The sequence below is a fragment of the Falco punctatus genome, assembly GCF_963210335.1.
Source record: "Falco punctatus genome assembly, chromosome: 2".
NCBI classification, from domain to species: domain Eukaryota; kingdom Metazoa; phylum Chordata; class Aves; order Falconiformes; family Falconidae; genus Falco; species Falco punctatus.
The window spans coordinates 122,188,290-122,208,895 of NC_137581.1; the positions used below are offsets into that span (position 1 = coordinate 122,188,290).

Below are 20,606 nucleotides of genomic sequence, written 5' to 3' on the forward strand. Positions count from 1 at the left end.
GAACCTGGTTGCTCATGGCTGGGACGGTTGTACCCTTCGCTGGGTAAAGACCTGGATGGATGGCTGCACCGAAAGAGGGGTGCTGAATGGTGTCAACATCCTGTTGGTGCCAGGCACACGAGGTGTTCCCCAGGGCACGGTGCTGGGGCCAGTTCTGGTTAACATCTTTATCAATGATTGCAACAAGGAGACTGAGTGTACGCTCAGTGAGTCCACAGACACCACCAGGCGGGGGGGGGGGGGGGGGGGGGGGGAGTTCTGACCTACTGGAGGGCAGAAAGGCTCTGCAGAGGGAGCTGGGCAAGCTGGACTGATGGGCTGAGGCCAACTGTATGAGGTTCAACAGGGCTCAGTGCCGGTCCTGCAGCTGGGTCACAACAAACAACCCCACACAGCACTACAGGCTGGGGGAAGAGCGGCTGGAAAGCTGCCTGGTGGAAGAGGACCTGGGGGTGTTGGTCAACAGCTGGCTGAACATGAGCTGGCTGTGTGGCCAAGAAGGCCTACGGCATCCTGGCTTGTATCCAAAATCATGTGGCCAGCAGGACTAGCAAAGGGATTGTCCCCCTGTACTCTGCCCTGGTGAGGCTGCACCTCTGAGACTGTTCAGTTTTGAGCCTCTCACCACAAGAAAGACATCAAGGTGCTGGAGCGTGTCCAGAGAAGGGCAACGGAGCTGGGGAAGGGGCTGGGGCACAAGTCTTGTGAGGTGCGGTTGAGGAAACTGGGGTTGTTTAGCCCGGAGAAAAGGAGGCTGAGGGGGGACCTCACTGCTCTTTACAATTACCTTGAAAGGAGGTTGTGGACAGGTGGGGGTCGGTCTCTTCTCCCAGATAAGAAGCAATAGAACAAGAGGAAATGGCCTCACTTCATGCTAGGGGAGGTTTAGTTTGGATATTAGGAAGAATGTCTTCACTGAAAGGGTGGTCAAGCATTGGAACAGGCTGTCCAGGGAGGTGGTTGAATCATGGAAGTGTTTAAAAAAACGTGTAAGTGTAGGGATTTGAGTAAATCCTGCTTGAACGAGTGTTGTGTTTAGGGACATGGTTTAGTGGTGGACTTGGTAGTGCTACATTAATAGTTGGACTTTATGATCTTAATGATCAAAGCCTAAACAATTCTAGCATTTACTTGAAAAAGATGCTGCACTCTTTGGGGTGGTGGTTTTTTTTCCTTTCATTATCAGTATTTTTATCCCTCTGCTGCTGTGCAAAGGTTTGCTAAAATATCCCACTAAAGTGGAAATCAGCTGTTTACTTTTTACTCCCTAATTAAATCAATGCAAACTTCAGTTAAACAACCAAACATAATGAACCAGCTCTTCAGATAAGGTTGCTAAATTAACAACTGATTAAATTGCCGATTTGATGACTTCAGTGTAAAAGAGAACCTTGCTGAAGTCAGGCCAAGCTACAAAACAGAGAAAAGACAAGGCAAAGGGTCTTTGGGCAAAAGTCCTATAAACAGTCTTTTAAAAACAAAAATATTATTCATAGCAGTATTAGTCACAGAGTAAAAAAGTTATGTTTGTATAGTATTTACAAATATATTCATACACCTGCAAAACATTCATTAGAACAAGAGAATATAAGTCTACATCATTCTTCAAACAGGATCACAAGAAACCTGTAACAACTTTCAGTATCTTACATAGGACATTCAACCTGGCACACACATCAGAAGGTAGGAGCTGGGGTGGACCCAAACCCATCATTAAGGGTCTACTTAACTCAGCTCTCGGGAACATAAAGTGATCTTTAATTATCTAAGAATCTTCTCACCATCCCATCCCCCAGTGCCTGGCTCCATTCAGTGCTTTGATGTTCTGCAGTCAAGAAAGACTGTCGTTTTAGCAAATATCTTAACCTGGTTTAGTAAACTAAACCATTGCCTTAAGGAACAAATTATTCTGGGTGTATATTTAATGATGACAGCATTTTCCAGCTCTCCCTTCCTATTTTAAAATAGCTGAGTGTTATAGAAAGTTAATCAAAGGAAAACAAACTTACACAACACACATACTGCACTAGAAAATTCCCATTGTCAGAGATGCAAGAAAATAGGTAATTGAGGAGACACAGTTCAGATGTAAAATGACAGTCCCATTCCATCTTATTTATCACAACACAAGACCCAGCATCATGACTTAAACCCAACCACCTGACTGACAGAGATCATGGTGCCCTTAGGTCAGTCAGTGATAAGCAAAACAAGAAGGACAAAGCTGGAACTTAACTATTCAATTCCCTCCTCTTTCCAAAAAGCCTACAGTGATCCACACAATGAAAGGGGCTAGGAACCCAACATGCCAGTGCCCAGCGTTCAAGCTGTTGGCTGGTCAGTTTTCTGAAAGCAAGCAAGCAATGGGACGCTTAAGTGTTGTAAAAAGATTGGCGTGCTGTTTTTAATAGCAATCTAAGCTAAATTCTTCTGTCCAACTTCACAGCCCTACCAAAGCTGAGCTACAATTACAGAATTAGACCAGACTGACTCTGTTATGGTATTAAGAGATCTCAGAGATCAGCCTGCATCTCCTATGGACAGATAGATCCACCTCAGCTCCCACCAACCCACCACAGAGACACATTTGGGTATATGAAAAATTAGCTATATGAGCCCAGAGGCTAATTTTTGTTCCCTTGGTGGAAGTGGGGAACCCAGATCCTTGTCAGGCTGAGCTGCATCTTCACTTACCATTAGCCTTTATTCTGCTACTTCAGTAGTGTGGTATTCAATATGAGCCACTATCTCAGAGTCTCTGTTTACCTTTCAGTTTAAATATACAGTTGATGCAGCCATGCCACAGAATAAAATAATCACACAGGAAAATACAGCTGTTGGGATGGGTGATCACACCACCACACTACGAGCAACTTTTTCATATTGCTTATAAGCCTTCCTTTTGCTTTCTTGCTTAAAATTAGGTTGTTAATAATACAATGCAAGAGGCTTTTCCATCTGTCCTGCTTATTTTGTAAAGCACCTTTGACTATTAAACAATAAATATTTAAGTAAAAAGTGGCTACTACTAAATGAAATACTACTCATCATAAACCAATCTTAGCTACATACCTAGTCTTGGGACAGTTTGACTTCTTGCTGCTGCAGTTAGCTGACAGCATGAAAATTTCAGCTCACTCAGACCTTCAGTTCCTAGCTCTTATAGTTGTGGGGGAGGAAGGAAAGTGAGCTTGAAAGCTTTGAGTGGACCTTGAAAATTAAAGGGACAATAGAAAAAGCAAATAAAAACTTAAGAAGTTTAAAAAGAAATATCAGGCTTCTTAAGATGTAGTCAGTATTTTGTGGGTTTTGGGTGTGATCACCAGTCCTGCTGCACTGTGTCCTTTGGTCAGGATGTAGTGCGTGCCTGGTGGATAAACTATGCAAGAAAAGGGACAACGAAAGAGGAAGCTCCCTCACGCCATTATTTGTCTCAAGCTGCCAGAACATGAGCACATTATAGTACATGCACAGATATTTCTTCTGCCAAATCTATTTGGGCACTATTCATCATTAACTCTTCTAGTTCTTACTCTTAAGTACGTGCAATAGTTCATTTATTCTCCCCCTCTTCAGGAAGGAAACACTGCGGACAATACAATAGCACCACAGCAGTCTGACTCAGCCACTTCAGTGCCTTTCCTCATACATTCAAGGTTTTTTTCATAATTTCCAACACTCCTTTTGATTTTAATCAGGAAACAGAAGTCCTCAGAAATACTAACTTTAAATGAGGACAGTAGATATATTGGATCATCCTAACAAGGTAGCCCTGAATCAAAACTACATTTCTAACTCTCCGACAACACTGACTTGTTTTTGAAGTGGTAAGTTTAACAACATCTTAACTGGAATCGCTAACATGCCCTGTCCCCCACCAAACCAAAGCAGTTATTGCTGTTCCCCAAGGCCGGCACAAACCATGACACCAAAAAACCACAGTATTACTGTGTCAAAACATGATTGGGGACTTCCACCATCCCACCACGTGTATGATCTTTACCAGCAGTTAAAAGATTTTTCTGCTCTGGAAGATCAGATTCTTTCAGGCTTTCTGCCCTAATCTCTTTCAACAACAAGGGGATAAGCAGTACAGAAAGAGTTTGCTGACTGACAGCTGGAGCCTTCCTCCCTCCAAGAGCACACCAGACTAGCTATTTGCTTCCACAGCATCCTGATAACTGACAAGACTATGTTCTTCCAGAGATAGCTTCTCTTTGTTAAGGAAGGTTTCCAGTGTTTCCCCTAACACCTCCCCCTTCTCCAACTACTACAGAAGACCTGAAAAGCAATACCAAGATAATCTTTTATTCAAGTACTCAACAGCAAGCAATGAGGTCCAGAAGATTTAGTATCACAGCAGTAGCTGTGATAGTGTTTAGTAGATTTAGTCAGCCCTTGTTCTTTAGTAGCTATTACAGCCAGAAACACAGCCTCTGCAGACATTAATCTACTGGGGAGAGATGCTGTCTAGAGCTATGTCCAACTTGACCTGTTGTGTGGCTGCATACCAATTCAGGACAGGCTGAAAGAGTTAAGAGACTGGGTTTAGGGCCTCAAGTGCTCCCTCCCTTTCATCATCCTGCTAATGGTGAAACGTATTCTGTACCACAAGAGATAGCAACACATTTGTTCTGTGGACAATTCATGTTTATTTTACTCCATTTTTGTCTTTCAAGTATAGACACCAGTATTTTGCTCTTCACCAGAACATGCCCACCAGCTGGGTCAAGCAAGGACGAAGAACAACTTAATCAGTATTTTTCATTGCAATCACAATTTCAGTCCAAAAATCTTCAAGGAGATCTCCGCATCACTTTCCCTCTTGTGTGACTCTCCAAGCTCAGAAACTCTTCTCAGACAGGCATATCCTTCAGCTAAAAGGTATTGATTCAAAAATAATAATAATAATAATATCAGAGCCCAGTGAGATCTATTGTAGTAATTCTCACCCCCTGCAATCTCAATTTACCTAGAGAGGACAGCTGGTGGAAGAGGAAGGTTAGCTCCCTTCCAGAAGGCTGCAGGCAGGCCCAGGAACAAGTACGGTTTATGCTTGTGTCTTGGGCATAACAGGCAGTGTAGCACCTACACCCCCTCCAAGCCTTGTCTCCAGTCCCATGCTCTCACCTCATTCCCATTGCTACCTTTAAATGCAAGAAATTGGGTACAGCAGCTTGCTCCAGCCAAACCTAAGCCCTCCAAGATCTCAGGCAAGATCTGAAACACACAGGTTTGTAACCTTCCAGGAAGGCATACCATCAATAGAGAGTTTGGCAAAAGCTACAAAAGGCCTGCAGGTACTGACTTACTCTTATAGTCTTATCACCATGTTCAGACTCTTGTTCTTACCTCCTTTTTATCTAGAGCACTATCATCTATTCAGTGGTGTAACTCCTTTTTCACTGCTCTTCCTTCCCTCTGCCTGAGTACACAGGAGCTTTTACATGTCCCCCACCTGTGGGGGCAGGAACAGAAAAAGCGGAGGGGGGGGAAGATAGGTTGCATGCACTCAGACCGTTTCTTGTATAGCAAGACGACACATGTACAAGCCTAGGTCAGGTTACTAACGCTTACTGAAACAGCTCCCCTTTTGGCTGCAAAGAAGTTCTGTGATCCTGTTCTCAGACATACTGCAATCAATGACCTGTGCTGTTCCACAGAGATACCACTTTTGGGCCTACAAATACAAAATTTAATGTCACTTACACTGACACCAAATACTAGATCCACAGATGAAAAACAGGAATACAAAGCATCCACCAGTGCCTCCTGCCAGAAAACCCTGATGAGCAAAACACAATGGAGCACAGGCATTAGGTATCACTGAAATGGCCCTCAAATAGGAGCAGTATTTGGTGCAACTGTCTGATACTGAGTTAATTAGCCCTACTGAGAGGCAGAAACACATTACCTCCAGCTTAGGGCTATCACAGGGTTGCTACACCACCCTCAAGATCAGAGTTAACACTGATTATATTTACATACGCTCAGATTACTAGAGTGCAATGTGGATCCCTGGAGCCAGCTCAAGGCGACAACATGCTCTATTGCATGGTGTAGATATACATAACTACATGCGTAAGAGACAGGTGGTTTGATACTTCTCAGCTGGTGAATGTTGGTTTTAGTTATTTCCCCTCCAAGATAGAAAAAAATGATCCCTAATGTTCCAAAATGGTTTGGGGCTCATTCCAACAATAGATACACAGCTAAACACTACCAACTTGAGTTTAAAAGTCAGCCCTGGGTAGATTCAAATCCAACATGGGTTTTGAGGGGAAGAGGAGAAATAATTACTGGATTCACATCTAAGTAGTGCTTTCTAAGTATCACAGATTTCCAGAAACCTTGTCTAAAATTACAATCAAGAATAAGACCAAGTCCACAGTCTCATCTTCTTGCCCACTTTTGTGCCTTGAGATGAGGACTAGAAGGAACTGGTCAATTTATGCAAAGTTGCACAGAAATTCAGAACAGACGTTTCCATATGCTTTCCTTGCACTGTCCCTCCACAAGCCTCCCCATACAAGTTGCCTTTGTTTGTTTTTTTTACTTTCTTCCTGCTGTGCACTTGAACACAGATCAGCAGTTACTGCCATGCCCAACAGCCACAGAGATGCAGTGTAGTACAAGAACAACTACTTTGGGTTTGGTCAGAAGCTAACTTGTGCATGCAAAGCCCAAAGCAGGTATGAGCCAAGCATAGATAGCTCTGCTTCCTGAACTCCCAAAGCTTTAATCAAAGCAAACACCATAAATTCAGCTCTAACTATGCTTTTTTTTTTTTTTAATTGCTAAAAAAAATAATCACAAATTCAGTAACACAGCCTTAGTTGAAACATTTCTTTCAGCCCAGTTGTACTCTTCCTGATTAATCTTTAAAGCTTTAGCCAGCTTAAGTTAGGCTGCTGTTTGCATATTATACATCATAGGTGTCAGTACAATACATGGCAGAACAAAATACACAGAGAACAGGTACTATAAATCCACACAGCTCCTCCTGCACACGGTGGTCATTCTCAGCCTATGCTCTCCCTCTCCTTTCAGCTCTTCTTCCAGAAAGACTGGAATATAAACAAGTCATGCAGTGTGTTCTGGGGGGTCAGAGTTCAAGCAATTTTTTCCTCATACCCTGATTTGACAGAAGCCTTTTCAGTTATGCAACTTGATCTACTCTTCCTGAAGGAAGAGAGCATCATGATTTTGAGTGGTTTTGCTTGTTCACCTCCTTTTAGACAAAGATGACACACTACACAATGCTCAGCAAAACAGAAAATTGTTAATAGGAAGACATACTACCCACTACAACACCAGTATACTCATGCACACCCACTGTTCTTTGTCCATGAGTGCCTACAGAGAGAGAGGCTTGTGGTCAAACACGCAATCCTTCTTGGGTTTCCCAGAGAGAGAAAAAAAAAAAAAAAAAAAAAAAAGGGCAGGGAGAAAAGGCTGGAAATAGCCAAATTATCCTGGTGGTTCAGAACAACTGAGCTCCAAATCGTATCAGCACACCAGTTTCCCACCCCCAACCCAGAAACCACAATCAACCTAAATAAATAAAAGATCCAACCAGAGAATTTTATTTGTATTATACATACATTTGCTAGAGCATTAAGGCTCACCTTAAAACAAGGCACACTTTGTCTTCTAATAATGTCTAGGATATCTAAAACATCCAGCTCTGGCTGATTTAGAGCTAGCAATTTAAACCTCAACTCTCACAAAAATGGCTGGGAATTAAAAAAACTAAATCTACCAGTCAGCTCGGGGAAAACAAATAATCTCAACCCTAGGCTAAAATAAGTCACCAAAAACCCCCACTCACAAGCAAAGTCAGAGCTCTCAAGGGCAGCGGGAATAATGTTTCCTTGTTTAAAAAAAACCATATATATATAACTGAGGGCTAATTTACTTGTTTCACTACCAGCACATGGAGAATTAAATGCTCCCCATCTACATCAACAGTAAGCCCCAAGTAAATCCGACTAATTTCTCGCTTAGTCATAGCGACATAAATACTGATCTGTACTGGTGTCAGAATCTGTCCCTAAATAGACATGGGATCTTTTTATGACTAATTTTCACAGCAGGATTTGCAAGCCTCAGTCATGATTAGGAGTCCAAATATGCATGGACTGCCATCATCTGATGCCACAGCTCTTTTTACTGGAATTTTTAGTCCCCATATTTTAAAAAGCAAGAAGTTACATTACACAGGTTTGTGTGGATTAAGAGGCCCAGCAAATAGCTGTGAACATGCTCCTACTAGCATACAAAACTGAACAGTTTAATTTTCATTTAAATAACATGCAAAGCACCTCTGCAGTCAGAGCCCCAAACATATTATGTTCACTGATTTTTGCTGTATTGCTCCCTATCTTACTCTAGCTACTTTAAAAAAAAACAAACCATCCCCCTCAAAAAACACCCAGCTGTTTGAGATTGAATTGCAGAATCTGCTGTTGGGGTAAATTCTATTTGCTGCAATGTATGTGCGCCAGAGAGCTCTGGGATTCTCAGGAATGCAGCAAAATGAGTCCATGAAAAGTGTAAAGCTAAATTAATTTAAGGAGGAAGGAAAATGGAGATAAGTGGTAGCACTTACCCCACACTACTGCTCTTGGAAGTTTTCCAGGGCAGCTAACTTGCCAGCCCTGGAGAAAGCTGCAGGACACTAGCAGTGTGAGCAGCTTCTCTGATAATGTTAATGCCTTATGTTTCCAGCACTCTCAAATCAGCACTGCAATGAATACATTCACATTGCCTTTGGATCTTGAAAATTAATCAGAATACACACTTTAACTGGTAACTACTATAAGCAAGCTAAAGCCAAACTGCCAGTGCCAAACTTGAAAAGCCCGACTACTGTTAAGTATTACAACTATTTTCAAAAGTCTTCTTTATATGTAGCATTGTTTTCTTAGCACCAAAGCTTAAAAAAATATTATTTACAACAACAAAAAACCCATAAGAAGAAAAGCTCTAATAAGCAACTTCATAACTTTTTGTGGACGTGAAGTGTTTCTGAGCTAACAAAGAACCGTTGTACAGGTTACAGCAAAGCCTGTAGCTGATCCCCTAAAGGCTTTTAGTGCTGTGTTTCATTTCTTAAATGTGAATACAGGAAAAGCTACCTACATAAAATATCCAAACAGTACTTATCCTGAGGATTGAGAGCTGTGAGACATACCATAGTTACGAAATGTAGTCCTGAAGAACATTTAACACAGCAAGTCCTAACTGACATCTTTTCTGAATGGGAAAGGTTGCCAGTAAGTCTACATGTGTTTGTGTTTTAAAAACAAGAAGTTATTTGTAAAGCAATGAGCTTTCCAAGGGGAACAAAGATGTAAGTGTATCTGACTTCAGCATTCAGAGCATCATTAACTGTGTGTTTCCTTAGACAAAGCTGAAATCAGACTCACAACAATAAAAACCCAGGACAAAGCAGCAAACTAGAAGACCCAAAGCCAGAACTGGAATTTGTCACAGAGCAACTGTTAGTTGCTGTTAAGGGAACTCAGCTCCTTGTGGAAAAGCATGCATAAGTTTATTTACATACTTCTGTGTATACAGAGATACAAAGTGACACTACAACAGCCCATATTGCAGTGCTAACTTTTAGTGGGTATCCATCCTGTAGCAGAGTTCACAGCCCTGAATTATGCACCTTGGCTTCCTTACCTATACATGATGAAAACTAATTATCTTTGATGGTAATCTTCAATTGCCATCTGTCTGGGAGGAAAGCTGCCTAAGTGAGTCAGTAGGGAATGCTGGGAGAGATTATAGGCTTTCCTCAGTACTACAGAGACGCTCAATTGAGAGCTTTCAGACCTCAGTCCTCACACAAGGTTGAACGTTTACAAACCATTTCCTTCCCCAAAAATGAAAGCTGATGTATCACTGTTTTGGGGGTTTTATTAGTTTGGTTTATTTTGAAATGGACAGTCATGGCTAAAACCGAGAGGAGTCAAAGGTGCATTTCACCCCACCCACACATCATTTCTCATGGTCTCACAGCCCTTCTGCTGGGGTTGCCCTGTAGCAGCTGCGATGCACAGCTGAGAGCCAGGAGTCACCAAGCAGCTGGTCAGCCTTGCTGCCAGGGGCAGGCTGCAGACACGCAGCCCTGTCCCTGCTGCAGGATGGCTTCGCACAGTACCTTCTGCTGCCAGCGTATCATCAGCACCCTCCATCAGTTTCATCTGTTCATTTCTAAACAAAGCCTGGTTTGCTGTAGGTAAAATACTGTCTATTTTTGCTGTTCAATCCTCAGTTTCAACAGTCCTTAAATGCTAAAGCAAAATTAACAGGGGTTTCTTTAGGACTGCAGTATCTTTACACAGATTAGCCATCCTCCCCTACCTGATCCTTGCAGAAGGTCAGATTTGCCCAGGGCTAGATGTTCAGGTATCTCCTCCGAAGGTAAAATTAACAAGCAAGCCCTGAGACAACAACAGAGCTCACCTCCCCATGAGTCACAGCAGGGTGATGGGCTTTTGTGGCACAGATCTGCTCTTCCACAGCCAAGCTAGCCCACGCTGCAGCAGGGATAAAACATGCAGTCTGACACTTACACTTCAGCATAAAACTGGTAGTCCTCTAGAGCAAGATACACTGTAAGCAAGTTCTAGTGTGTCCCTACTGACATCTTTTCCTTGCTACCCTGACCACACCAAATCCAGCTCAGCCTCTGGCATCACCGTGTCCCTATCAGATTCTATTCATGCCGCAAATGATGCGGAACTCCGTTAGAGCATGAAATGCAGTACAGTAAAAGGCTTTTTGTTCTATTGCATGTGGTTTTAGCATGAAATGAGATTTAGACAAACACATCCTGCATGCATGTGTGCATATCCGTTCTCTCCTTCCCTGTAGAACTTTTTTTAATCCCTTCGGCTAAGTTCAGTCAAATTTGACAGGAGATTAGGAACTTAACACAATTGAGACCTCCGTAAGTTTTGCAAAAATAAACAGGCAGCTGGGTAACACAAAGAAACCCCATAAGCTCATCTTTAATCAAAGATCAGAAAGTCCACATGCAGAAAGACATCAGAAACCTGGTCTCATTATATCTGCTTGTCACACAACTGTGTAGCAGAGTTACTGCAAGAGCCTCTGGCCATTAAAAAAGGTGCTAAAATTTTGAAGTCTTGCACAAACATTTAAGTGTCCGAATTTTCCAAAACAGTTGTCTGAAGTTAAACATTATAGATATCCTTTTCAGTCACTTACTAGATAGTCTTAGCTGACTTCAGTCACCCAGCTTCAAAAAGTCAGACATAAGCCAGTACGTATTATAGGAAATATTCTCCATACAATCTCAAGTGACATGCGTATTCTATTTCACTTCACTATTCTTTCCAAAAATCTCTGAAAAACATTCTCAGATTAGAGATCTTTAAACTAATACAAAACCTAAGATTTGAGGCTAAGCCACCTAAGAATCAATGTCTCAAGTTGAAAACAAATTATGGCGTGCCATTAGCATAGAAGAAAGAATTGAAACAGCTATTCCATTCAAACTGCTCCAATGAAAATGAAATAACAGTATTTACTTAGTATATTTTGCAAGAAAGGGCAGTCAGTCTTGAGAAATTGCACAAATGGTATCTAACCAGTACTTTAACCATCTGGCTACTCAAACCCCAGTTTACACAACTGGGCCTGTGCTCCACTGCGCAAGGTGAGCAAGACAGGCACAAGAAGCACTCTGCTATGTCAGACCAATCTAGCCCACTAGTCTGTCTCCAGCAGTGACAGAAGGAGATGCTGTTTAGGGACAGCACATTTTGTTGTTCATTCCCTTTGTCCACACACTTCACTTGCAGCACCTACAACTGTTCAGCATAGGAGTTAGAGGATAACATCCCTGTCTACCCCTTCTAGCACCCTTTTTATGGGTCTGCCAGTACCCACGCTTTGGCACCTGGGCAGAGAAAAGGACAGGAAACCAATCAATTGAGACTGAAGTGATACTGCTAGATCAGAGCTGCTGAGCCACAGGGCACTTCGCCACACAGTCCTGAGGCCAGTGACTTCTTGGGAATGGGGAATTAAAACTGCCACGGGTGGTTATAAAATTGAGGAGGGGGGCGAGCAAGTGGGGAGAAGGATAAGTTTACATACCCTTCCAGATTCTCAGCTGAGGCAAGTAACAGTCACACTGTCTCATTAAATATTGCAAAACATTTAGGCAGGCAGAACTAGCTGTAGTTTTCCCTTAACTGTTTCCAGCAGAACCCATGCTTTTCCCAGCAAACCAAATGAGAATGCAGTAACTTGTCTACACAAGGGTCATGATCAAGACTAGCTACCACATGCTAGCAAGCCTTGTACATGTTCAATACTGACAAATCCTAACTTGCTCTGGCACTTCATGAAGTGGATTTAATATTACGGCTCCATTTAATCTTGTGCAAATGTTGCGTTCAAACAAACCCTATAGGGTATCTCACATCTATACCACTAACCCTCCTCCTGATCCTCAATCCTGTACGTTGACTTCAGACTACCTGAAGCACCGTTAAGATTGAGGTGATAGTGTTTGCAGGGTGCTCAGGCACAATACTGGTGCAGGATGTATACAGGCAGGTTCAAGAACTTCAAAAGAAACAGGAAATACCTATTTTGACCTCCAAAAGATTAATAAGATTGTGGTTTCATTCAGCAACAATAGCTCTTAAGCAGCAAGCACCTTCCTCTCTCCTCACTGCAGAGAGGAAAACCCCCAAGTTCCTTCCCCACACCGTCCCTTGTGTTACACAAGGGTGCTTGTATACTGCTAACAGATCATTTCTGCCACACAGTTCATCGTGTAGCCAAAAACCTGTGTCAGCATAACACACCTGCAAAAGCTAGCTGCCCAGGAGAGAGCTACACCAACCAACAATTAGATTAGAAAAAAGAAACGAATAATGGCAAAACCACAACTTCAGTTCCTTCTTTACCCTAGGAAAGGGACTCCTCCCCCATCCCATATGCAATCTCATTTGTATTTTATACACACACATTTTGCATTGACTATTAAATGGCCATTACTTATGCATATTCTCTCTGCCTGCCCTGCTAAGGCTCCAAGTAAGCCAGTGATGTGCCCCTCACCATCATCATTTCACTGCTGGCCAAAGGACTCTGAAAAGCAGTAGTGAAAGAAAGCAACAGACAGCTACTGCTATGCTGCAAAGTAACAGTCTGCAGATCCAGTTTAACAAAGAGCTTTGCAGCAGCTGCTCCTTATTTTAGTGTTTCCAACCTGTACTCACAAGGGCTAGAAACTGGTAAAAAAGGGAGCTGAAGAGTCCATAGAAGTCTAAGCCTGCTAGCCACCTAACCTCACAAATGAAGTTTCCTACAGACTAGTGGCCTAAAAGAAAGCACTATTCCTGCTAAGGGAATAGAAACTTGCACTGTAAATCAACAGATGTTAAGAGCAGCTTCGGTGATTAAGTCTGAACTTCATTTCATTCCTGTCTCTCTTAAAACCAGTTTCTTCATTACCCTGTTCCTGTCCTCCTAACAGGAAGGAGGATCAGCTTTGTGGCTCCTCAAGCTTTCCAGCCTTCCCTTCCTAACCAGAGCAAGTGGGGACTATTTGAGCTTTTGCCTTGCTCCTCCTGGCTCGCCACGGATGCTGGAATGTAAAGAATAGCTCTAGCAGCTTCACTGCTGCTGCCAGGGCTGGGAGCAGATGCAACGCAGAACAGTTACACACAAACTTTGGATGTTATCCCAGGGAACACAAAATTTGCTCACTCTGTTGCAGTACTGTCAAGTGTTTTCCTCTTGAGATATCAAGGCTTAACTTTTGTCTTCAAGACCAAAGGAGGACTGACTTTGAACACTGACGAGTGACCACACCAGAAGAAAATGAACTTTAAAAAGGATGTGATGTTTTAAGATAAGTACAGAACGTAAGAAGCACTACCACAAACTATTTTACCACATTCTGCACCTGCATTTGTTCAAAGCATTTTTCAACAGGTAGCAATACCGCATGCAAGCCACATGTTCCCTATTTTTGCTTCATAGCATGCACTAGCTAACGCTGCCCATCACTTTTCAGCTTTTCAACCTTTCTGTACAAATAGCAGCTACTGATATCAGCAATTAATACACTGAACTGCAAAGTGAGAACAGATTAATTTCCACACACTACTGAAAGGCGACTTGCAAAAGAAACAGCTTGCATGTTACATTTTCCTCCTGACCTCAATACACATCAAGAAAAGATGAGGTTTTAGGTTCTTCTCTAGCAGGAGGATGAAAGAAAGATTAAATGCTTCAGGAAGTTACCAGACCAAATGAAAACCTCCCTTGGAGACTATGAATAGGTACAGAAGAAGCCATACATAACACAGCAAAAGTAGAAGAAACTGGAATAATGGGGGAGGCTCAGAGGGATTTTATTCAGCTACAGAGCTCTTGGTCTTTTGAGTTGATAGCAGTAGAAAATAGAGACCGAAAAGAAAATGTCCTGTACACTCACTTACTGCATGAATTTCTTTCCCAATTATTTACTAACTTCTCTATAAGGCTAGAGAAATTGATGAACAAATTATTGAAATGAATGACAAATGAGTTGCCACAAGCTTGATAAATTAAACTCTTCAAACACACAGCACACATTTCAACCAATTTAACTAAAACAGTGCAAACATCTGGAAGAAAAGATGTCTGTAGAAAGAGGTATTTTGAGTAATCTTGATCCCATTCCTAAAAATGCACTTAACTAGGGAGCCACAGTGGAGTATCTTGCATCATACACTCAGTAAAAACAACTGTTCATGCTTATAAGTAATACAACCTTAAAGTACAAAAACAAAGATCCTGTGCTACAGCTCAAGCTATACCGTGGAGAAAAAAAATGAGAGCCTTTTCTCACAAGCCCCTTTGAGTCAATGGTGTGGATTGCCTCACAGAGACTCAGTGGTCTTGCAAGTTCTATCGTCAAATGACCCATCTGACTGCACCCTCTCCAGCAGCATATCAAGCAACACACAAGATTACCCAAAAGCTACATATCAGCCAAAGCAGGTTCTTCTTGGGAAGACGGATCAAACCTTTACTGAAAGGCACTAATCATGGTGTGCCCAGAAACTAACAACAAAAACAAGCCTGGGACAAAATAAAAGCATTCATGGCACAAAGCAGCTATCATAAGAAAAACTATTCCCCCTCCCTACCATCTTCTATCAATAATGACCACACAAGGAAGAAAACAATCATTCAAAATCCTCTAAAACCCTCTGCTTGTAGGCTTTCAAAGGTCTGAAGAAGTGGTGACAGAGAAGCCCCTCAAGCGCTTGGCACTGTGAATAAGCCCCATCACCATGCCAGCTGCTGTATTTCCCTCCTCAGTGAGGCAACTCCCCTGCATAATTGCTAAAGCCATTATTTAGCAGCATGCACAGTACGTTATCAAAATAACTTCTCGCCAACCACCTTGTCTAGCCAAAAGACCACAACACCTCCTTCCCCACTTGTTTATGACTTAGGGCTTGGGCACTTACAATCTTCCTGCCAGCTTTCAGGTTTTGCTGTCCTGCCTACACACTCCGCAGCTGCTCCCACAGCACTTCCCCAGGTGGCAAACGCTTCCAAAGAAACTTTCCTCCTAGTTTTGAACAGAGGGGTACTTGGACACTGGGAGTCTCATGAGTCTCAGGAGAGGATGCATACATCCCACAAGCAGGAGGTGTCTCCTATAGCCAAGACGCCCTTCAGGGAAACCATGGGACTTACCTACCTTTAATAGTGCTGCTTCAAGAAACAGCTGTAAACTTAAAGAGTAACTTAATTGACTCTGCTTCAGCTCAGCAGATGCACAGGCATACTAAAGAATCAGGTACCATATCAAGCTGGAAAGAAAGATCTGTAGATTTATTTCGTGCAGGTGGGAAGAAAAACAAGGATACAACTGGTGCAATCTAACATATGGAAGGAAAGTTGCTTTCGTTTCAGAAATACCACTTTTGCGACCTAACTAGACAGGAATATTTCATACCCAGAAATAGATGGGTAGGCAGCCTCGCTCCATGAACATCTCCTTTCCCTTACAACCTTCCCTGAATTTTATTTTTCAAGTTGAGGAGCGACCAGTCTAGCACCATCACATTCGCCACAGCAGAAGATACATATTTTTTTTTTTTTTTACACATAACATTTTCACACAGTTCAGCTGCAACAGAATTGTTAGATTAAAACAAGTAATCTCATCCCATCGCAAATTTCACCCTTTATAAACAGTTTTTCAGCCACGCTGTATGTAAGAATACCTCGGCACAAAGCAGGTGAAGAAGAGAGAGACACCGCACCGACCGAACCTCGACAGAGCGCTTCAGCCGGGTAACCGGGGCGCGACAGCCATAAATCCTCCCAACAGAGCGGCTGTTCATCTCGCTGGAAGCTTTGATTTGAGAAAGGACAGCGGGACCGACCTCACGGCTTGCAATAACCAGAAGAAGCGCCACCCCCCCCGGCAAAGAACAGCCCAAGGACTTTCAGGAAAGCAGAGAACATACACGTTCCAAGGTTTGTTTCTTCCGATAAAGCACCAGTCATGCGCTCGCACAGCTTAAGGCCGAGCACCGCCACGGAGCCGCTGCTCCCTCCGCCGCGCCGGGGCACGCCCCAGGCAGCCCTGGCGCCGCCGCCCCGCACCGAGCCCGCCCGTGGGACCGCCGCACCCCGGCGGCTTCGCCGGCGCCACCAATCTCCGCTAGCGCCTCGCCGCCGCCCCCCCCCCCACCCCCGCCCGGCCCGCCGCGCCTCGCCTCGGGCCCAGGCCGGCCCCGGCTGCTGCCCCCACCCAGCAGCGGGGCTGCGCCGGGAGGCCGCCGAAAGCCGAGCAGCTCCGCCACCCCGCCAGCGCCGATAGGGGAGCAGGGCCGTCCCCCCCGCCTACCTTGCCGGGCGGCGGCGCCCGGCAGACCCACCGGACCGCCCCCGCAGCGCGGCCACCTCCTCCCGCGCTCCCAGGCGCGACCAGGCCCCGCCACCGCCCCCCAGGGGCCCTGCTGCGGCCGGGGGCGAGGGGAGGCCCTGCATGCGGCCCCGGGCGGCGGCGGCTCCGCCCGGCCTCTCCGCCGGCGCAGGCGGCATCAGGCGCATCTCCGCGCCGCGGGCCGGGCGGGCAGCCGCGCCGCAGCCCCTGTCACTTCATCCCCGCCGGTACCCGCGTCTCCGCTCGCCGCGATACCAGCTTTTACCAGGAAGTTCCCAGGAACCTCTGGGAAAGCTCTGGGACATCTCGTCTCACCGGCTCGCAAGCCCATTAAAGACCGTATTCTCTTCAAAGGAGCTTAAGGCAGGCTCCATTCCCCTGGAAACGCAAATTAGCTCCCTGAATGCTTTCACCGAGGAACACGCCGATGTACGGGACCGGCCAGCTCTGCCTCTGAACGTGCGGCGATTTACATGGTATAGCGATACTGTCGCAGCCGCCGCCACCGGTACCTGCCCGAAGGAGGTTTTGGAACGGGAAGCGTGCGGAGGCTCCACGAGGCCAGCTAGGAGCTCCGCGGCCGAAACCGCGCAATAGTGCGGCGGGAGAGGGCGGCGCGGGAGCAGGCGGCGCGGGGTCCCCCTGGGCCCCATGCAACAGCTTACAGAGCCAGCTGCGCTCCTCGGAGCGGGGATGCTCACTTACCAGCTGTCAGCAGAGCGGGTATTTTATGTTTAAGTTATCAGTGACAAGAGGATGGAACGTGTCGTTTCTTACTCGGACCGTCCTGGCCGCTGTTGGCAGCCTCTCAGCAACCTCATCCTTATCCCGCAGTGGTGTTTGCAGTAAGAAGAGGGAGGGCTTGTTTCAGCTCAGCCCCGTCTGCAAGAGTAAAAATAAAAGGCAGCGTTGAGTTTTGCGTTGAAGCAGAGATGTTACTTGAGTCTGCCGAAATTCCTCCTCGTTTTATACCAAAGCCTTCCGGGGGGAGGAGAGACTGACATGGAGAAAGAAAGCTAAAGCGCTGCTCCGTGTGTCGAGTCGTCCGTCCCCGTCCCCCCCCCCCATAACGAGTATATCTTCTTTTCTCTGAATGAATGTCAGCAGGGGCCGCAGCCGCTGTTCCTTCTGCTGCCCTCCCCCATCCCCCCCCGGGCCGGCGGTTCGCCGAGCGCCGAACCTTCTCCGCGCCCGCCCGACAGCCAGGGTGCAACGAGCCGCGCCCGCCGCTGCATCAGCCCTTCCCGCCCCGCCTGCACTCCACAGCCTCCGGGAATTAGCAGCTAATTAGCAAACTGATTGTCACCTATGGTAGGAAACCAAGCAGCCTGAAAGGCACAGCAGTTATTTCAGGTGCGGGACTCATGGCCCTTTCCAGCAAGCTCCGGTGAGAGCCGTCGGGGGAGGAGCTACCCCCTGAGAGCCGCTGCCAGGGCAAAGCGCAGCCCTGTCCTGCGCGACCATCCCAGGAGCCAGGGGGCTCCTGGAAAACCTGCTTTCTACAGCAGAGCATCAAACCGCGCGGCACCGAGCATTGCTTTTTGAAAATAAGGAATTCTGCCAGTGATAAAAAAGGATGCAAAAACCGGCTTTGTCTGGAATCGTGTGCTGCACCAGTGTTGTAATTTGCCCAGAGCAGTTTATCATGCAAGAAGAAAACTGAAGGGTTGTTAATAATTTAATTGTCCTCTACTGTTTCAAACATTATGACCCTGATCACTTCTAATCCAAAACTTTTCTATGTGATGCTGCAGGGAGCTTGCAGGATGTTTTTAGCATTGTATCAGGACAGGATGCTTCCCTTATTCGAAGAGCAGTTCCTATTCTTTTTCGTGGCTGTCGCTAGGAATGGCCAGAGGTGGAGTCTGTTCTCAGCAGCAGTTTTATGCAGCCTGTAATTATTACATTAACATGTAATAAAAATAACACGTTAAAAGCAGGGAAATTTTGTCTCTTCTTAAGGGACTACCCCACTCTGTAGCCTGCTGAGATGGCCTTCAGTGTGTTCTGGGCTGGGAACCAAAGTTCAGTCCTCTGTAATTTGACTTCACTTGAGCTGAAAATACCTTTGTACTTTTGCTCCCTTCTCCCAAGAGGCTCCTCAGGCCTTTGTCCTTCACATCCTGGCCTTTACAAGACCAAGCTGCTTCAAAGTGTATATAGCTAAATTGTCTACCTTCTAAACTAATTTTTGCTGTATCTTTTTCCTGTGTCTCTTCTGTACCTACCCTTCAATTCACTGAAGTATTATAGGCACAAAACCAATAAAAAATAAATAATTTTGCACAATTGCAAAAAGCAAGTTGCACAATGAAGGGGTCAGAAGTTAGGAAATACCAGAAGACGGGTTGACTTCACATCAATCCCCTTGCTCATATGTTTCAGGACAGTCTTAAATTATGTATTTCAATATTATTTTGTTCTCCCCTTGCTTTATTTTGCAAAACCCTGCCTTTGTTAGGATACAGGATGGACTTACTCTTGGGATGTGCCAGACTTTTTCAGAACAAGATGCTGGGACAATTCACTGCAGAGGAGCGTAGGAAACTTTGAGGAAGTGGATGCTGTTCCTCCTTCTGTTCCAGACAGGATGTGTGTGCTGCAGCTGCATGTGTGTAAGTTTATGGGTGTGAGCTAATTTCACACTAGCTAACCTGGGTATTGATAACAGTCTAGCATGGATCTTTGGGCAGGCTGAAAAACATCGCAGTGAAGAACATGAATGTGCTGTTACAAGGGCTGAGCCACTTGCCAAGAGAAGCCAACTCGAGTTACTGACACACCTGTGAAGCTAGTTACACATATGCAATGTACCTATGGTGATATTATGTGATGACTTAGAAGCAGCCATTTGATTTTACAGCTGGCTGCAAGTTACGTGCTTGTTGCTTTTTTGGGAGTCTTACAAGGCATCCAACTAGGAAGAGCTGAGCTTTCACATTTGCAGCCAAACTCCATAGGAGATAGAGTGCTGTGAACAGAGGACCTGTTGCTCACAGTTTTATTCTCTTGCATTAAAGGCAGCATGTATAAGAAATACAAAGAATTGTATCTAAGATATCTGAATACATCTCTACCTTGAATAAATCACAAAATCTCGAGTTCTAACTACATTGGATCTCAAGTTCTAACTACATTGGTCAAGTAACATAATAATCTAATTTGTAATAATGTAATTTCATTTCAGCCTCTTCCAGCAACTGTAACTGTCCCAAGACCAGCAACAGAATGAAAGCTGGTGTTTGTTGTCATCTAAATATGTTGAACTAAATTCAAGGATTCAAATGGCAATTTGAACAATTAATATAGTACCAAAAAAAAATTAGTTCCTAGGAGTTTTCAAAATGATCTGCATAAGCAAGAAGTTAATAACTCACCTGCAACAGATGCATGTGTTTGGCAGAAAGTATAAGGAATCACTTCTCTGGGATATAGTCTATTGCACACAAATGGTATCAGTGATGATTTGACAACAATGAGTAGACTTCAGAATGCTTTGGAAAAGGATGACTAACAGGAAGTCAAAATGAATGCTCCTGCAAGCACAAACAATGGATGTGACCAAAAAGTCAACAGATACTTTTTCTTTTTTTTTACTATTTCAATTCAAAATTAACTCTCCTGAGACACAAATCTCCCCAAACCAAACATA

The 20,606-nt window shown here is 44.5% G+C and overlaps 1 protein-coding gene across 16 annotated transcripts in view; it reads right to left on the reverse strand.

The window, feature by feature from the left end:
• ST3GAL6 (ST3 beta-galactoside alpha-2,3-sialyltransferase 6) overlaps positions 1-20,304 on the reverse strand; it is a 48,802-nt gene extending 28,498 nt beyond the window's left edge. For 2 of the 16 annotated variants that reach the window (XM_080375987.1, XM_080375994.1), the window contains exon 1: positions 16,916-20,303. Coding sequence is in view for 3 of the 16 variants with exons in the window: in XM_080375990.1 (XP_080232116.1) it covers positions 16,533-16,572 (40 nt within the window). In the remaining 13 variants the exon portion in view is untranslated. The other 14 variants (XM_080375990.1, XM_080376000.1, XM_080375991.1 and 11 more) reach the window with 12 other exon arrangements.
• Positions 20,305-20,606: the final 302 nt, after the last annotated feature.